This window comes from Pinus tabuliformis, chromosome Q, assembly GCF_031772625.1.
Source record: "Pinus tabuliformis cultivar Carrire ecotype Pingquan chromosome Q, CPIR1, whole genome shotgun sequence".
NCBI classification, from domain to species: domain Eukaryota; kingdom Viridiplantae; phylum Streptophyta; class Pinopsida; order Pinales; family Pinaceae; genus Pinus; species Pinus tabuliformis.
Genome location: NC_142296.1, coordinates 722,384,265 through 722,403,547, shown reverse-complemented (window position 1 = coordinate 722,403,547; position 19,283 = coordinate 722,384,265). Strand labels below are relative to the sequence as shown.

Below are 19,283 nucleotides of genomic sequence, written 5' to 3'. Positions count from 1 at the left end.
AATAATTTGCCGACTACAACAGCACCCTCAACACCAGCATTGCTAGCAATCATATGCACAGGTGTCTTCAATGCATTCTGGATTATTTGGACTCCAATCTTCTGGTCAAAATTTGCCGACTGTAGTTTGTCAAGCTCCCGTGCCGCATAAAGAAGAGCGACACCACCAGATTATATAAAATGTGCATTCTCAATTTAAACTCAGTTACAGAAAATATACACCACTCTAGAAATCGAACCACACAACTTTGAGAACACTTTTCACATTAATAATAAAAATACTTACAGACTTTGCATTTGCCAGATATTCAACATTAACGGCCTTACAATTGCCCGGAGGCTTTCAAGCTTTGGTTGTCCAAGCTTCACTTTCTCCTCTCGATTCTATCCTATCTACCCCTATTTGCCTTTGAAGCTCATAAATTTATACAAATTGAATTAAACCAATTTAGGTTCAAATCCCTTTAATCACTCAACAAAGTCCTCAAATATCTCAACACCCCTACAATCTAGATTTTATCCCTAAAATATTGAAACTAAATCTAACTTAGGCTTCATCATTAATTCTTAATTATCTCAAGGCTAATTCCTCTCATGTTTTCAGTTGTTTGGAAACACTTACAAATCCTCTCAAAATCTCATAAATATTTACATAAAATTAATAATTTCTCAAAAACATGAGACCCCTTAGTTTTAATAAATACAAGGTATTTTTCCGAGTCTATGCTCCTGCATCAGACTCCCAAGGTAGAAAATGATCATGATCTCCAGATCATGCGTTTTAAATCTTTGTCCGCCTGGATCCCACACTTTATGCTGTCTTGCTCCACTTGCTGCACTTTCACAATCTGTCTCTGTTTTCATTTTGCTGCTGCTTCTGCTGCGTCTCTTCCTTGCTGATGTCTTCCTCTCAGACATTTTCAACATGATTCTTCTGATTAATTCAATTTCCTTGTCCAATAAATCTTCAAGCTGCTGATTTTTTTCTGCCTGCTGAGCTAAGATGGCTTGCTCAGTTCTTACTCCTACGCTTGTTTCCGTTCTTACCTTCTCATTTCTTACTGCCACCCAATCATCCCTGCCCTCTTGTCTTCTACAACGGAAAACTTCTTCTTTCATTTGACTGCTCAGCTGAGTCAAATGTTCCTCAGCACCTGCAATAATACTTGCATTCACAAAACACTTGTTAAAACAAAAATCATAAGGCATCAGTGCCTTACTTCCCTCTGCCAGCACCTCAGTATGTTGTTTTGAATTCTCCTTCTCAATCAGCACATCAGTATGCTGATTCTCTCTTCCCAAAGAATTCTCTAAAGGACTCTCAAGACTATCAACCAGTCTTCCTCTCATACCATCTGTTTCCATGATGTCTTTCTCCTCTTGTTCACTGTACTGAACTCTTTCTTCTGCAATCTCCCTGTCATACTCTGGATTCTCCAACAAGTATTCCAACAATGCAATTTCACTATAGCATTGCTGAAGCATTTCACTATCACTTACAGTCCCTGCACTCACACACAAACCTTTAGTCTGAAAATCACAAAGTTCATCAGTCTCAACTGTTGGTTTATATACCAGCTCTTCAAGCTGATCCTCTTCCTTATTCACAAGAACTTCCTCTTGTACTGTAACAGTTTCACAAGATTGCGCATCCTTATCAGTAAAACCTGTAATCACATCACAATTGTCAGCTACAAAAATACACGGTTTTACATTATCCAGCTGATCTGGATTTACCCAATAACTCAAGAAATCATCAATGATCTTCTCCTCTGTTTCACCAATGGAAACCTCCTTTTCCAACCCAGCTGCTCTGAGTTCTTCCCGTCTCAATTGTACATCCATCATCTGCTCGAGCTTCCTCAGCTCCTCTGTTAACTGCATGTTTATCTGTCGATCTCTTTTCTGTTGTAGCCTCTGCCACTTCACTCTCTTCCTCATCAGCAAACCATGTCTCTGGTCTTTCACATTTTCCCGTAACAACTCCATCAATAGCTCAAGATGAACTGCTATCTCAGCTTTCTCTTTCTCATACTCTTCGTGAGTCAACCGCTGTCTTATGCCATTCGCCTTGGCATATTTCTTCTCTTTTCTACTGTGGCCTTTTTCCGAACCTCTACTTTCTCCTTTATGACTTTCAGTAGTCATCTTCTTCGCCATGAGTTTCTCACCCATGAGTTGCATCAAGCCTCTACAACAGCAAACTCTCTTGCTGCCACTTACCTCACCAATCCTTCCCTCTGGATCTGGTCTTTTGGTAATCACTGGTCCTCTGCTAGAACCTTTCGAGCATTCTCCATTGCTCCTTTAGGCTTCTCTTATCTGCAACTTCCAAGAACACACTTGTCCTTTTTATTCAACCTCTGTTGAATCTTTAGGTTCTGCCACATTCACCTAGAATCCCTTGCTGGACTCCTTCATTACTGCACTCTAGCTGTGATCTGCTTCTTCCTGCTGAGATTTCTTCACTATGCCGGTAAATCAAATTTTGCAAATAGTCTTCAAACCAGAGTTAAATATCAACTACAACTCACCTTCAAGATCCTATTGATCTCGCTTCATCTTCCACCTGCACGACATTTCTGTGCTGCAACATTCATCAGTCTCAAAATCTGATCTTATCACATGCAATTAATAAAAAAACTTCATCCTTCAAACAGAGCTATTCCAGCTCTGATACCAAAAATGACGCAGGGAAATCCCTGCAAACCCAGAATCACACTATGACTAATGCATATAAAATACATCTCAGAAAAAAACTTCAAATCCTGGCAATTTCACAAACATTTTTACACACCAACAGTGAGATTCCCCTTAAACCAATGGCGCCCTCCATGAGACCGACTCATCAAACTAAGGTTCTAACATTGATTCGAATCGAGCTTTCGATTCAATCCTTTTATTTAAGGTTCGATACATACACAGATTTCACAAACTGATATTAACTGAAGAGGATTTCAAAACCTCTGTTCCAAATCGAACAGCCCTTCCAACCCATAATTATACCACAATCAGAAATGGTTTCGCTTCATTAAGAAATTGCCGGCACTTATAGGTTTGTCACCTCTGATCCAATACACCTTTTGAAACTGCGCCTTTTATAACCATTTAAAACAGCGTTGAACACATTTCAAAATAGTTTCATACATATGTATATATTGCAGCAACACCTGATACGCATCTATTACAAGCCGCCACTCAAACTTGTCACTAACTGTCGACACTGTAATTAAATCCGATGCGTTATGATTCAAAACACTTTCGATCAGCGATCATACAGCTATAAATAACAAGCGTTTCGACCTGACTCAATTTACAGAAACTTAGGCTTACAAAACAAGTGTTGGGCCCTTAGTTAAACGTTCAACTGCGTTCAATGCTTTTGCCGAAGTCTTTCACCTTATTCAATGCTATTAAACAATCTCTGCACATTCATACCAAACAGGAATTCATATACGAACAAATTACGGCAATAGACCTGGTTCAACATAAAACGACAGCCACCATGCCATTTATTTTCAATTCCATCCAACAAGCGTTTTCCATCAATCGAATTCTATTTCATTTGTCAATTGACAGGACATAAGATTAGATTCAATTACAAACTTCTGCGTACGTTCCAGAAGATGCAAAATGTCGAGTTAGACTTTGTCATAACTGACATCGCTCCAGGGAAATAGAATTCCCCACGCTTCACCCAATTTGACATACCTTCAGTTCATCACCGCGGCACATAAAACATGTATCCAGCAACTCATTCATAAGTCGACATTAAAATCAACTCTTCGCAGAAATACCATTAAAATTCATGCACTCCATACAACGATTCATTCATATCTCTAATTGCACTATGCAAATTGAATTCCATTCAATGTGTAGGTCGATTTTAATTGAAATCGACCTTTCCTCCTCCTATACTTTACACAGAATTTCAAGCGTTTCCCGTCTCAATGTTTACAAAATTCCTTCTCACTCCGGGTGTAGTCACACCACAATTTAATGAAAATCTCTCCGCCAGCACAGAGATATTAAATTATTAAATTATGCACTATTCAATTGCTAATTGAAAAGAAAAGAGCACCGCGGAGCACAGAACACTTAACTAAGTCTCATGTGATTATAACTTGCCACTTTGCCCCAAAACTTGCTCTTCCTTTCTGATAAAATCCTCACCACTCAAGAAGCCTTTTAGAAGTCCATACCACCCATAGCTGGGCCTGGTCTGTCATCCTTTGGAAGTTCGACAACCACCGCCTCTGTTGTAGTCAGCAGTGAAGACACACTCGCTGCATCCACCAATGCAGTCCTGATAACTTTCAACGGATCGATTATGCCAGCCTTTACCATGTCCACATATTCACCTTTGGCAGCATCATAGCCATAATCAAAATTTTCTTGTTCCAATAATTTGCCGACTACAACAGCACCCTCAACACCAGCATTGCTAGCAATCGTATGCACAGGTGTCTTCAATGCATTCTGGATTATTTGGACTCCAATCTTCTGGTCAAAATTTGCCGACTGTAGTTTGTCAAGCTCCCGTGCCGCATAAAGAAGAGCGACACCACCAGATTATATAAAATGTGCATTCTCAATTTAAACTCAGTTACAGAAAATATACACCACTCTAGAAATCGAACCACACAACTCTGAGAACACTTTTCACATTAATAATAAAAATACTTACAGACTTTGCATTTGCCGGATATTCAACATTAACGGCCTTACAATTGCCCGGAGGCTTTCAAGCTTTGGCTGTCCAAGCTTCACTTTCTCCTCTGTATTCTATCTTATCTACCCCAATTTGCCTTTGAGGCTCATAAATTTATACAAATTGAATTAAACCAATTTAGGTTCAAATCCCTTTAATCACTCAACAAAGTCCTCAAATATCTCAACACCCCTACAATCTAGATTTTATCCCTAAAATCTTGAAACTAAATCTAACTTAGGCTTCATCATTAATTCTTAATTATCTCAAGGCTAATTCCTCTCATGTTTTCAGTTGTTTGGAAACACTTACAAATCCTCTCAAAATCTCATAAATATTTACATAAAATTAATAATTTCTCAAAAACATGAGACCCCTTAGTTTTAATAAATACAAAGTATTTTTCCGAGTCTATGCTCCTGCATCATATTCTTATTGAATCTCATTAAATACAATTAATAAATTAGATTCATCTTCATCCACCCCATCTTCATATTTTTCATCAAACTTCCTGAAATTAGTTGAAGATTGTGAGAGCCTACATTAGTAAAAGGATTCTCCAAAAAGTTATTCATATGAATACTCACATTGTTGAAGTACTTTAGGGGATTTTGCCATAAAAATTATTTAATTATTTCAGCCACCTGGAACATTACCAAAAAATATTGAAAGATAATTAAGCTATATAGTACCCTACAATATCCCTGATTGTATTTAGTGGGCAAGTTCCAATTCCAAGCAATAAAAAAAATATTCATCCCACATGCAATGTATTGAGCATTGTACTAATGTCAATAAAAACTCAGAAGATTTCACTCTACAATCCAGATAGAACACACAGTCATCAATAAAATTCTAACTCAATAGAGATTGTAGAAACTTAAAAAATGATCATAATTTTACACTACAGATAGAAGAAAAATTTAATCCCTTTTACACTAGATCCCTAGAAGTATAGATGCAAATATTTTTCATAGACATTTGCAAGGCATATTTGGTATCTCTCTTTTTTAACTTTATAGGGCAATTTTTATAGCGTAAATTTCATCTCTTTCATATATATATATGGTTCACATATATAACACTACTAGAGTTGGAAGGTGCAAAGTGCGAGAGGCGGGAGTGAGGGAGATCGTTCATTCTTGATCCTGGAGGAAGTCTTGAATAAAACTATGCTTGGGAACTAGGAATAACCACCAATAATCAAGCCAAGGAATGTGCTCTTATTCAAAGAATCGGATGCATTGATTCCCTTTGCATAAGTTCCATGGTGGGAATGGGGACTTTGGTAATTCTTATAAAGCGCTCATGAACAAGCAACATATGTCACGTAACAATTCCCTAGCTCACTCAATATCCAAAATCAATGAAGAAGATCCTCATTTCAGTTGAGGAGAGCTTAATTGTCAAGCAAACACACAATCCAATCAAGCAATGTGACTAGGAGGATACTTGGAAAAAAATGGAGAGGTCTCATACTACCCAATCTCCTAGGTTTTGATTGAGGAAAAATGGTTTTGATCAATTTATTTAGAGAAGCATGTTCTTGGCCATGTTGCAAGGAATTTAAGGCTTTTGATCAAGGCAAGAATAGGGTATTTAAGGTTGAGTGCCATCCAATCCCTTGTCAAGTCACTTTAAAATCAAGTGTGTGAGATTCAAGTTTGAAGGTAGGGTAATGGAGCAAAGATGTGAAGCCCTCGCTCAACTTCATCTTTGATGCTTCTGCATAAACCTTGGTTGTTCGGCCCTCTTCCAAATGACGTTGTTGGAGTATGTCTCTTTTAATGATCACCCCATCAATGCATGCCATGGCTCGATTGGTTGCTTAATGAATATAAGGTATGGCATTCTTAGACTCTGAGATTCCAAGGCATTCACATTGATCATTTAGTGGCATTTCTCCAATGGTTATTTTGGTTATTTTTGTGCCCTTGTTAGTAGTTATACTCATTATCTCTAGTTTATTTTGATAAGGAGGAACCTTTAAAGAAAATACTCTTTCTTTTGCTACCTAAATTTTTCTGGTTGGAGGGCACTTGGAGTCTATCTATGTTTCAAATGATTTTATCCTTTTTGTGCTTATGTCCAATTGGTTAGCTACAGGAAATGGGTGTTGGCTCTACCCTGTCTGCTTTAGTTTATTCATCTTTTCCATTTTCATTTGGAAGTATTGGCAATTCCAAGTCTCAATGGACTACCCAGGGTGTAGTGGGAAATAACAACGGGAGATTAATGAAATTTAGAAATCCTTCAAAGGAAGGAAGAAAATATTAATGACAATGGAAGCCCAGTACTCTCTTTAACATCTTTAGCTCATGATCATGAACATCAATGCAGATCTCATAACTCCATGGTAATGTATCCTCTAATGCAATACAAGAGGCAAATCAAAGCATTGGAAGCCAAAGGCTCATATCTCATAACCACAAGGCTCTCCATCCGCAGCTTCAAATCACAGAAATTCTTTAGGCTTGACTCCTACTGAATAAAGAAAAAGACACTGTGTATCAGCTGTTCAAAGACATGGAGTTATGTTTTGTAAATTAATTCTTATTTTAGATTCTTTTATCAAGTTTATACTTGTAGCAGTGCCACAAAATCCTCAATGAAGAATTCAAGTTACTTTTTGAAACACTTGTATAGGTAAACGTTGGTATTGAAACCTAATCTTAGGCTCTATTTTGTATTACTCTGATGTACAGCTAGGCTGCAGTTCTTTTAAGACAACACTTTTAGCTGCCTTGGTTTTAAAAAATATAGAAAATCACTATTATTATTCGCTACATGTTTTATTTAAAAAAATTCTACATATGGCAACATCAGTGCTACCCATGTTACAACATCTCCCCAATACAAGGCTGGGCAACGCACTTTATAAGAGGGAAACAAAAGTTAGTATATGAAAAAAAATTAATACATATCATCACAGATCAACATAGTAGCACCTAAAAGCCTTGACATCTAAACATGTTCCTCTCTTGATTCCATCTAAGGAAACACCAGTTAACATCATGAATCAAAAAAAGATTCTGTAAAAAAATCATGTTTCTACATAGTTTTAAGGTATTTTTATATAGATCTCATCATATATTCCATCTCGAGAATCCTTCTGGGTTTCGTTCAACTAAGTGAAGAAACTGCTTAGTTATCATAGAAAGATTCAGAAACAAAAAGGGCATCTTAAGCTTTTAACGAAAATATTTTTGTATAAAGCAATAGATCGAAATACAAGTTATTTACTAAATAAGGAGCAAAATGACAAGGGCCTTGGAGTAATGCAATTTCACAAGGTTTACAAACAACATTCTTTTCTTCTTGATAAGTTCGCTTGTTTCCTTCCTTCTCTAGACTAATCCCATTGGTCACATCCTGCAGCAAACCAACGTTATAACCAGTTGCCAATATCAATGCAAAACCAGGAAAACTTACATATACAAACTGTGCTGACCAATGCAAAACATGTATCAAAGCTTAAACACAATCGCTGGTGCAAAATGGAAAACAATTTTACCATTCCATATTTCCACATTAGAGTAGTGTCTGCTAATTTTGTGCTTCCATCATTACAGAATGAAAACACTTTAACCAGCTTCGTCTCTTCAAAATAAGGAATAGGTCGAAATCTCTGCATATAATTCAAACAAGTTCTATATATCAGTGCAAGAGAACCCAGACAGTGCTTGTAAATTTTGAAGATAAATGGCCAGACTTTAAAACAAAACCCTCCCCTATTGGAAACCATCCTGCAATTCCTAAGCAATAAATGGCACTCAAGCATATGAAGCATCGTATCAGCATTGATTTCTAAACTAAAAACTTTTGATACTTACAAATGTAATGGAATATCCTGACTTGACATCTTCGAAATCCTCAACATCAAGTAATTGCAAGTACTTGAAAACCTGTATAGAATCAAAAGAAAAAAATTTAGTAAATTTTCACAGGTAAGATCGTCTTTCTAAAATGATAATCAAATACCTACACATAGTAAGGGAAAAATAGTAATTAAGTATATGGAGACATTCACGATCATCAGTAATCTTACCAGTTTGACAGATTTCATCCAAATACCTGAAAAAGCAATTGCACACATCACAGTTGTAAAATTATAACAAAAAAGATGACTAAACACACCACCCGATATTCTTCAGTCAAGAGGTCGGACAATGCATGTTGGCTTAGAAACTATAGTTAAAGCCAAAATTAGAAGCCAAACAAAAATGAATTGTCAAATAACAATGTGTCAAAGTTCATACCAACTATAATCAATGCTACACAACCATAAACTACAAAAGTAACTGGAACAAATTTGCCCAACAATTATAAAAATGCATAGAGCAGTAAGCCAAAAATCTGGAATTGTCTTAATGATTTCATTGTGTTTCGTATAGACTGGATGCCCTATCTCATTATATTTTTGCTCCACCTCTAGTACTTTGTCACCATCTTCTTCATTGACCTGTTTAAAATTCTAGGAAATCAGTTAAATAAACAGCAACAAGAAATGTGTCTAAGACTCTAAAATAAACATAAAATTATCCCAAGTTTTGAAAAAAAAAAAAAACTTTTGCACCAAATACAAAAGAAATAAAAACTCAAAAGACATAACAAATTCATCCGCATTTCAAGAATTACTATCACTATTCAGCTGGCTTGAATTATTAAGTATACAAATAGCTTTGAGAACAAGTATCAAATCTTCATAATTCAAATATCAACGGTTGTCTAGATATTGTTCACAAGGTGAACACTTTTATCCTCTAACTTTCAAGGGCTAGACCCGCTACTGAAAGAAGTTAAAAGGCTCACTTCATAAAATCCATCCCATCATAGCTTTACATTTTTATGGTTAGCATGCCATTCTTGCAAACAGGAAGGTTTTCTGTTGATAATGATTTCATAATGATTTGTGCGGACAGTTTTTTCCCTTTTCTTGCCTGCAAATTCTCAGTTCCCTGTCCCTGAATTGAGATGGTTGTTTTCTTTCAAGATGAATCTCAAATTTACCCAACGAGAAAACCTAATGCAAACTGCCAGTGAAAAGGTTTCAGCATGGTCAACAATATTTCATACAGTGTTACATAGTCTCTGAATGCAAAAAATGCACCCTTCAATGACAATCAATATCTCTGAAATGAGTATGAGCCGAATTCAAAATAAATGCCTCTCGTTATCCCCATATGTTGTAAAATGTTAAAAATATAGTAACACTTCACTCAAATGCTTTGAAAGGCCATGTTAGGATAGAAAATATAAGTTTCTCAATACAATAAATTGGAAATCTTTGGCCAGGACTAACCTTTCTTTTGATATATATCACTGTGATGTATTGGAAATCTTTGGCCAGGACTAGCCTTTCTTTTGATATATATCAGTGTGATGTATTGGAAATCTTAGGCCAGGACTAGCCTTTCTTTTGATATATATCACTGTGATGTTTATTTTTCTTTAGACAGAAATACTTCTAGAAAATCATTTTGGTGATATGATGTAAATTTGAAACCTACGTTCTCAAAGAATTAAATATATCTTTGTATCTTTCAACATGTAACTAACAGGACTTTTGGTGGTGATTCACAGAATTTTTTTCTTTTTGCCTCCAGCTATGTTTTCAACTTTTTAAAAAAGTTAATAGATATAATTCTGTATAAAAGTGAGTGAAAAGTGGCGAGCAAGTTTCCTGCTTTTCCTCTCTGTAAACTACATATAAAGATGATATGGCATTCACAATGCAATCAGCACTTCGCTGTGAATTTTTTCTTTCCAGACTCTTAAACAGACACTTGCCTTTTTCTTTCATTAAAAAATCAACTGGAACTTAAATATCATTTGCCCGCCCTTCACACATCTTTAAAGATTCTACAATCCATCAGAAGCACTTACTTTTTCAAGCCAAATTTGCAAAAAATCATATACCATTCACCTTAAAATACCTCTGGGATCAGAGCACACATTGCTCAGCCTATCAAAAACATATATCTCAGTACAAGCAATAGCTTAGAAAACTAAGTGCCATCACCCTTCAAATCTACCAGAAGCAAATGCTCAGCCTATCAATCAATAATGAATGTTAAAAACCCTGTAGTGAAATTCCTTCTTCTGCATACTTCTTGGCTTTAAACAGGTTTACAATGCTGGTAGCCTTTGTAATACAGGAAATGCAGTTGTTTAAACTTTAAATGGTCAGTGTAAGCCCCTTATCTGCTATTGAAGGACGAGCAGCTTGTTTGTTTAGACAATGCAGGGTAGTAAAGTGGCGAATGCAAAAAGACTGCAAAAAAAGTAGGGATGTAAAGATCAATGTTGAATCAGAGTTACCATACTTGCACTTTAACTCGTAATAGGCCTCCAAACAGAGATCAGATCGGCTTCCAAACAATCCGATTCAAATCAGTGCAACTCAAACTTTTGTTGACGGTATTTGACTGGAGTCAAACTTGCAAGTCCTGAGTTTGGCTCATCTGAGCCCCCAAGATGCCTTTAAAAGCCCTTTTCAGTGTAATTCCAGTCACTTTTCAGCCTGTTTCAGCAGAATTTCTCTCTTCCAGTTGACTACAAGTAACAAACAGAGCCACAGGAGTATATGTGTCTCTTTATTTTTTGGTACTTACCGAATTACTCCCGATTTATTCCTGATCCAATTCAAACTCTTCCTCTTTTGCCGATTCCGAGTCGGTAACATTGTGTTGAAAATCCTTTCTGTAATATTATTTTAATATTGATGTACTCTCCCATCTTCCCTTGGAAAAAAAGCACTTAACATATTACATTAACAGGATTCTATCCAAAATGGCCCTATTCATTTCAATTTGTTATTGTTTAATTGTATGTGCAAAATGAAATGGCCTTGCATTGTGTCTTTTTTGAACGACTTATTCCAGATTTTAAGAGCATTACAATTTTCGCTTGCAATTCGATGAAATATAACAGTAAATATGGGTGGTAGTTATCCGGAAACACCTTATGAAATTGCAGAGTTGGCACGGGTACTTAACTAAAGAAAAATGGAACTGAAGATCTGTGTCGTCAGACTCGATTTAAAATACAACCCACACCCACAGAGGATCGACAGAAAAACAAAATTACCATTCCCATCATGTGCTTTAAAAAGTCGATTGTATTGAGACACTGAATTAAAAAAATACATGTCAACAAGGGTGTTTGGTTAGGAAAGAGGTGTGCTACATATTCCTACCAACGTTCGAATCTCAGAGACACGTTTCGCCCCTCGGGGTCAGAGAACATCTTGCGAAGCAAAACATGACAAGGAACCGGGGCCGGGTACAAGTATGGGGAGACATTATAATAGAATAGATACCCACCCATGGTTTCTAACCAAAGTGATCTTTCGAACTTTATGTCCTAAGAAGGCTACATTGAATAGTAATATTTCCATATTGGCCATGGGTTCAATTTCCAGAAAAAGTGATGAAAGTAAGCATCTTGTCAAATATAAATAAATAATTATCAGCACTATAATTGAATTACGAAGAATTTTGCCCAGAAAAAACAGAGCGTTCGAACGGGTAGAATCTCTACCTCTCAAACCCAAGATGGAGGCGCTGGCAACAAAGTCACCAATGGCTCCGTTCCAGAAGTCCTTTTTCTCAAAAATTCTAAGCCACGTGATCGGTCAATGCAAAGACCCCTCCGATTGCGGCAAATGCGAGACCATAATTCCCCGTAAGTTTCAGTGTTGATGAGAGCGTTCGAACGGGTAGAATCTCTACCTCTCAAACCCAAGATGGAGGCGCTGGCAACAAAGTCACCAATGGCTCCGTTCCAGAAGTCCTGTTTCTCAAAAATTCTAAGCCACATGATCGGTCAATGCAAAGACCCCTCTGATTGCAGCAAATGTGATACCATAATTCCCCGAAGTTTCAGTGTTGATCAGACCCAAAAGGGAAACGCTCCTCTCAACCTTGGGCACATCATACCATCTGGCCACCATAGCTCCCCAAACATACCCCCAACGAAACCACCCATCGTGCCACTAAACGTCTTAAACGTTAAACCATGGGTGTCTTACATCCTTATCTTCTCTGTATGATCCATTTCCACCGGTATCTTGCCTTACAAAATCCTCCAAAAATGGAAGTCTTTCATATTAAAACCCTAGATAAGGATTTAGGTTTGATTCCCAAAAAGGACTGTATAGACAAATCCTTGGATTCCACTCAGAGAATAACGTAATTTGTCACTGATTCTGTGAATTCATAGTTCCGAAACAAATCTATTGTGAAAAAATTAATGTTTAAGTTGCTCCTGCACAGAGCTTTGTAGGCTGAAATACTTCCTACCGAAAAGCGATCCAGAAAATAACTGAAGTGCTCGACAGTTCTAGAGAGGATTTGGTGCGAAATATTGTTCCTTGCTCGTTTGTTTATGAAAATCGATGTTAAATCCGAGGATTTTCATGGCTTTCCTTCAAGGCAGCGATTAGTATTTGTAACTGTTGATGATTATTGTTTCGTTTCTAAGTAATCGTGAAACCATTCTTAGAAAGTATTTTTGATCGTTTGTGTGGGTTACATGAGATTTGTGTTTATATTAGGTTGGATTTTATGATTAATCCTTTGGGTTAGGTTTTAGTTATCTTGATTTATGAATTTATAAACTCAATTTTGAATGTAAATATGGCAGGTTTGAAATAATTATATAAATAGCATTTTAAAATGGGACGAGTTTTACATGAGATTCTTTGTAGAGTTCATTCACCAAATTATTTTCACTTTACAACTGATGTAGTTAATAAATGCTGGGTATTTGTATTTTTTTTGAGATTTGAAAGTAAGAAGAATAATGAAAATTGGGATGTATAATGTTTTTCCAATAATATAATTCTATTAGGTTTTATTTTACTTTTGTATTTTAAATTTTAGTTGTCGAAGAAGTTTTTATCATTTTCAACCTTATAAAGTTTTAACCATTTATGAAAGTTTTTTTCCTTTGTTGTTTAACTAAATATGGATTAGGCATGATTGATCTTCCTTTATATATATATATTTCTAATGTCCTTTAGAGAATGTTAAAGAAGGCTCCCACGATTTCTCAATAAATTTGTATGGGAAAATCGTATTATATATAAGGCTCAAGGGTTAGTTGAAGTTATTTATTTTACCATGTTGAAGTTGTAATGACTAAGGGAGTTACAGGGTCAAATCCACTTGGGTACTTTAGGGTTAGGTGTACTTATTGTTCATCAATGGCATTCCCCTCAAGTGTCATTCATGGAATGTGAGCATTTTCTTGGAGGTTTTTCCCAAGGAATTTTTCTCATAGAATATATATAATTTTAAGGTCATGTCCAAGCCAAACACCAAATTGGTGTATGAGATCCCTTTGTTTGTGTGACAAGGGACCCTCCACATGTCTATTTTACTACTAAAGTCTATGGAGGTGTAAATACTCTTATTCCCTTGGGATTTGAACCTATAACCTATTATGAGCAAATATGTGTTCTTCAAACTCTCTCTCTCACTCTTTATATATATATATATATAAGGTCACTTCCAAGCCAAATGCCAAATTCATGTATTAGACCCCTTTTTGTGTGACAAGGGACCCTCCACATGTCTATTTGACTACTAAAGTCTACATAGGTGCACATACTCTAACCCCCTTTGGATTTGAACCTATGACCTCTTACGAGAAAAAACATCTTAAAATTATATATAAGCCCCAATAGTGAACTCAATCAATTGAACGATGAATTGAAGGCAAGTTTTGTTTATTTTATTTTATTGTCAAATAAGTTTAGCTTGAGTGGTTGGGAGAAATGTTGTTATCTTCCCCACCCAAGTTCAAGTATCGCCTGTGGCATGTTAAGCTCATAATGAGTATTTCTTGTAATGGCTTCAAGCCTTATAATCTAACAAAGGACCAAAACATGTATATTCCTCATGTGGAATATAAAGATATTTCTCATCAAAAATATGAAAAAAGTGTTATGATCTTCTTTTGTATTTTTAAGAGGAATTAGAAATTAGGTGAGATCACCTAGGCAAGACCAAAGTCCAAATCTAGTTAGTTGTCACTATAAATGATGGGCTACGTGTGTTGGGTCCTTCGTTTGAAAAATGATTTTTGACTAGTTGACCACATTTTGCCCGGAAATGACCATTGGGAAGTTGTGGAGGAGAGAGTTGGAGCAGAAGAAGGAACCCGACAAAGATCAACAGTTGTGGAAGGATGGCCAGAGCATCCCAGACTCAAGCAAGAAACATCTGAGAAACAGAGATAGCCAAGCAGAGAAGAGAGTTGACAGCTGAGGAAGCAAGAAAAAATTGAGTTGCAGAGGTAGTCGAAAGGGAAAGAGGCAGAGCATCCAAGAGAGAAGTGGTAGTTCAAGCGAGCGGGAGACTTAAGAAGGGCTAGGAGAAAGCTGAGGAAGAGGTTAGAGAGGGGCATACAAGAATGTTGTTGTGGAGTCGTTTGAGCCCACTTTGTATCTGGTTGCCTTGATTATATATTGTTCTGTTATGTTGATGGATGTTCTATCTGGGGCTTTGAGCCTGATGTAATGTTATATTGTTGTGGTGTTAATGGAAGGAATGGTTACAAGGACATTTGAACAACCTGTGTATGATTCTTTGTGGTTTTCTAAAATTTTAATATGATTGCATTTGTCTAATATTTCTCCTTTGTATATGTTGATTGGATCCAAACTATTATATTTATGAGTTATTTTCATTGTTAGTTCCTTGAGGTTTATCCCAATGCATGATCTCAGTCCCTCAATTGACTAAGGTCATGACATGCCTTGGGTGAGATGCCTTATTCGTCTAGGATAATATGAAAATGTTGGCGTGGTGCTAGACTACAGCGGAGCCTTTGTTGGCCCCTGTGCCTGAACCCTGGGTCTCAACCCATCTGTTATTTTTCCACCAACAAGGTGTAATAATGTACAAGCCACACCTAACCATAAATTCAAGTATCAACCTAGGGTCAAGATGTCTTCATCCAAGATACAATAGGTCGATGACTCATTGGGGATTTGAACCTAGGTGAGGAGAGTATGAAACTTACCTTCCAACCATCCAAGTTATTTCCCCTCGATGATTCACCTAAGGCATCTTATCAACAAGGAGGTCATAGGTCCTAGGGAAAATATAATCAAATCCCTATGAGTTAGTTGCAAATGTTGTCTACCAATGACATTTACCCTAAATGTCATTCACAAAATGTAGGGAATCACTTGAAGGTTTTTTTGAAGGATTTTTTCATGGAAGAAAGTAAATAAGCCCTAAGGGTTAGCTCAATTAGTTGAACCATCCACCCAAGTCACATTACAAATGGAAAAGCCGCAAGTCACATGGTCAAATATTGTAAAGTCCCTCGATGTTACCAACCACTATTATGGATGGTGGTTGAGCCTCCCTCCATCCAACTATAATGGGAAATAAGATGGAATTCCATTGGAATATATATATATATATATATATATATATATATATATATATATATATAAAAGTCAATTTGGTCTAAATTGAGTGATTAACAAGAAAAGTTGTTATTCTCTCCACCCATATTCAAATCATGCTTGTGACATCTCATTGGTTATTTTGGGGTTGTCATGATATCAACAATCTCACTCACACTTGAGTGCTTGAGCATGGGTTGGAATATTCTAAGAAATTTCTAGCCTAGGGGGTTAGTTCAACTTATTGTCACCAATGTTGCTAAGCATTTGTTTAGTTCTCTACCAAAAAATGGTTGGTTTGAATCCCACTAAGCTAGGTGCACTAGTCTACATCAATAGGTTTACTAGGGAAATTATCCAGAAATGTGAGCAAGCATACCCTAGGTTTTCCTTATAATAGGTGTGTGTGTGTGTGTGTGGGTGGGTGGGTGTGAGCACACACATGTGTGATTTATTGGTAAAGACTTTGTTCTTACATAGGAGAGGTGTAAAGTTTAAATCTCATCCCAATGTTAAGGAAGTATTAATACCACATCAATATAAAGTTTTTGTTGCATGAACAATAGCAAGTAATTCTAGGGTACTTGTACAACCATGCCTTCCTCTAAGGGTAGTGCCCTAGGGGTTCATTTCTTTATAATTACAAACAATCAAGTTGTTAGCACTCTATAATTCCTCCAGGCTGAGGAGAGGAACCCAAATGTAAACCACAAACCCCTTGGAAGCTGGAATATAGCCCTTCCAGCTTCAGAGAGGGCTCTCTCTATCCAAATATTTAGTCACTTAGATCTTAGGCTAAGTATGGTGCTCAGAGAGAAATTGGTTTTAACAATTTGTTGGTAGGGTAGGGGAGGAATCCATTGGGAAATACAGTCGTAAAAATTTCATTATTTTCTAGTGAGAGGATGAGGGAATGAGGGATATTTTGACAGGGGCAAGGTAGGCAGTCTTGTTGGTGTTTTCAATTTAATTCATTGTAGAAGGGTGAGTAGAAGAATGGTGGAAATGACATATAGAGCATCAAACTGTGGGATGAATTCTAAATGCCATTTAAGAAGAAAACATAAATTATTTAGCAAACTATATTAGAGCACTTTTAAAGCGAATTCTGAGATAAATCTTTGTTTAGCCAAATAGGAAGACATACATTCAAAGCATGGAAATGACAAGAGACAAACTTACAACATAAGAAAACACATCACCATTAGGGGTTGACACAGGAATCCCTGTAAAGTCACACCTCTATCTTTTTCATTCACTGAAAATATCAAAAAAATACAATGCACAGTTTTTTCCTTTCGCTAACCCTGACCAACCCTTTGATTCATTACAATTACAACATAAATAGATAAAAAACAATCAATTCCCACCTCTAGGAACTAAATTCCCTAAAAGGATTTATGTTTCTACCTAATGCAGCGAATATAGAACTTTTTTTTTAAAACTAGGAAATTATTTAACCAAGGCTTTTTCAAGAAAAATTACATTAAGTATAATGTCTAAATTGAGTTTCAAAGTCCTTAGATGCCTCCAAACATCAACCATGATCATAAGAATAAATTACATGAAGTTTTGACATAGATTCAACGGTCACAAGGCTAACTATGTGAAAGCATCTAGCAAAAATGCAGCACATAAACACAACAAATTGCTGGTTCATATGGCTTCAGTCACTCCCTGAATTACTCAATGACTGATGCACGTGTGAAATGGCCTCGACATCATCGACTTCCCCTTTAGAAACCTCCTTTCATTATGCCAAGCTCCCAACTCTAAAAAATCCACCTACAACAAAAGCGCAACACTTGTATGAAAGCGCAACGAAACCTGTTCTTCATGATTTTGATCAATGTTGAGGCTTATGAATAAGATAAAAAACCTATTGATGATGTTAACAATCCTAAAAGCCCTTTTCAAGTCCCCACTCACCAAAAATATGACAAAATTTCTCATTTTCATCAAAACCCTATTTCTTTGCCAAAATGCAAATTGTTGTGTGAGTTGTTCCTTTTGAAAAAGTTACTTAAGAACTTTGAATAATTGTGCTCCTATAAGGACTTCATGCAAAATATGACCTCTCAACCTCCTTATCCAACCCCATCCAACTAGCATACTTGGGAAAAAACCAAAACTGCTTTGATTTACTTGTTCCAATACTCAAACTTTGGCTGCTTCAACCAACAAATCAAGCTTACCTCTGTCCTTCTCTTGTATTTCATGCAACTATTTCTTGGCATCCCTTAGCTCCTTCCTCAATATGATGTTTTGTTTGCAGATGTTTTTGAGCTGCCTATGTAAAGGAAGAGTCATTTTCAGCATATACTTGGAATTTTCCATTGCTGGATCACACATGTTCAAATGATCATAAATATTTTGCTTGGCCCTTTCATCCTACTTCTTAAGCTCAGCAATTTCACTATGGGCTTTCTTCAACTGCATCCTCAACCTATTAAAAGTATGTTTCCCTTCATCTACCTCAGCTTTCTTTTGTTCTTGTTCTGAATTTTCCTCTTGAATTTGCAACTTTTTTGTTGAAGACCTTGTGACTCTAGCTGATGGAACTTCTACCTCTTGAATGTATTTTGTCAATATATTCTTCTTACCTTTAGACTTGGTGATAGATGGAGTTGCTTTTGTTATTGGTTCAGTTTCACTAGTCTTAGGTGCCCTTTCTAAAACAATCTTTTTCAATTCCCTGTCGCATGTTGTAATTGGGCAATAACCAAATGTGCCTTCTTTAGTTGCTCTTGTAGTTATGAAATCTCCTTATCTTTATCATCAGGAACATTATCCTCTGGTATGGTCTCTAAAGCTTCAAATGGCTGCTCAAGTGTTTGTTCCAAGGGCAGTTTCTTTGCAATGGCTCTAGTGAGTGGCTTATTAGGAATCTCCACTATTTCAAGAGAAAATTACAACTTTTTACCCTTCTTCTTCTATGATGGATCGCCTGAAACCAATGGCCCTTTCACTAAACTTTCAACTAGTGATTGTATATCCCTTGCCACAGATGATGGTGTGTCCTTCTTATTGCAAGAGCTAGTTGGTAAGTCAGCTGTCAATTTTGATGAGTCTAAAAATGCTTGCCATGTTTGATTCCTCTTATTCAATTCTTCTACCACCAAAAACTTGGTCAAAGAGAAATGGAAAA

General features: G+C 36.5%; 1 protein-coding gene across 1 annotated transcript; it reads right to left on the bottom strand.

The window, feature by feature from the left end:
• Nucleotides 1-7,766: 7,766 nt before the first annotated feature.
• LOC149221576 (NAP1-related protein 2-like) lies at nucleotides 7,767-13,223 on the bottom strand. Its single transcript, XM_089385146.1, has 5 exons — nucleotides 12,253-13,223; nucleotides 8,759-9,172; nucleotides 8,544-8,615; nucleotides 8,225-8,338; nucleotides 7,767-8,082 (listed from the first exon to the last, which is right to left on the bottom strand). The coding sequence occupies exons 2-5, from the start codon at nucleotides 8,804-8,806 to the stop codon at nucleotides 7,894-7,896; spliced, it is 423 nt and encodes a 140-aa protein (XP_089241272.1). The 5' UTR covers nucleotides 8,807-9,172; nucleotides 12,253-13,223; the 3' UTR covers nucleotides 7,767-7,893.
• Between the last annotated feature and the right edge of the window lie 6,060 nt (nucleotides 13,224-19,283).

Coding starts and splice junctions, on each gene's coding strand:
- LOC149221576 (XM_089385146.1), bottom strand. CDS start 8,806: ATGTGTGCAATTGCTTTTTCAGGTATTTGGATGAAATCTGTCAAACTG. Junction 8,616..8,758: donor GGATGAAATCTGTCAAACTG/GTAAGATTACTG, acceptor GATTCTATACAG/GTTTTCAAGTACTTGCAATT. Junction 8,339..8,543: donor CAGGATATTCCATTACATTT/GTAAGTATCAAA, acceptor AATTATATGCAG/AGATTTCGACCTATTCCTTA.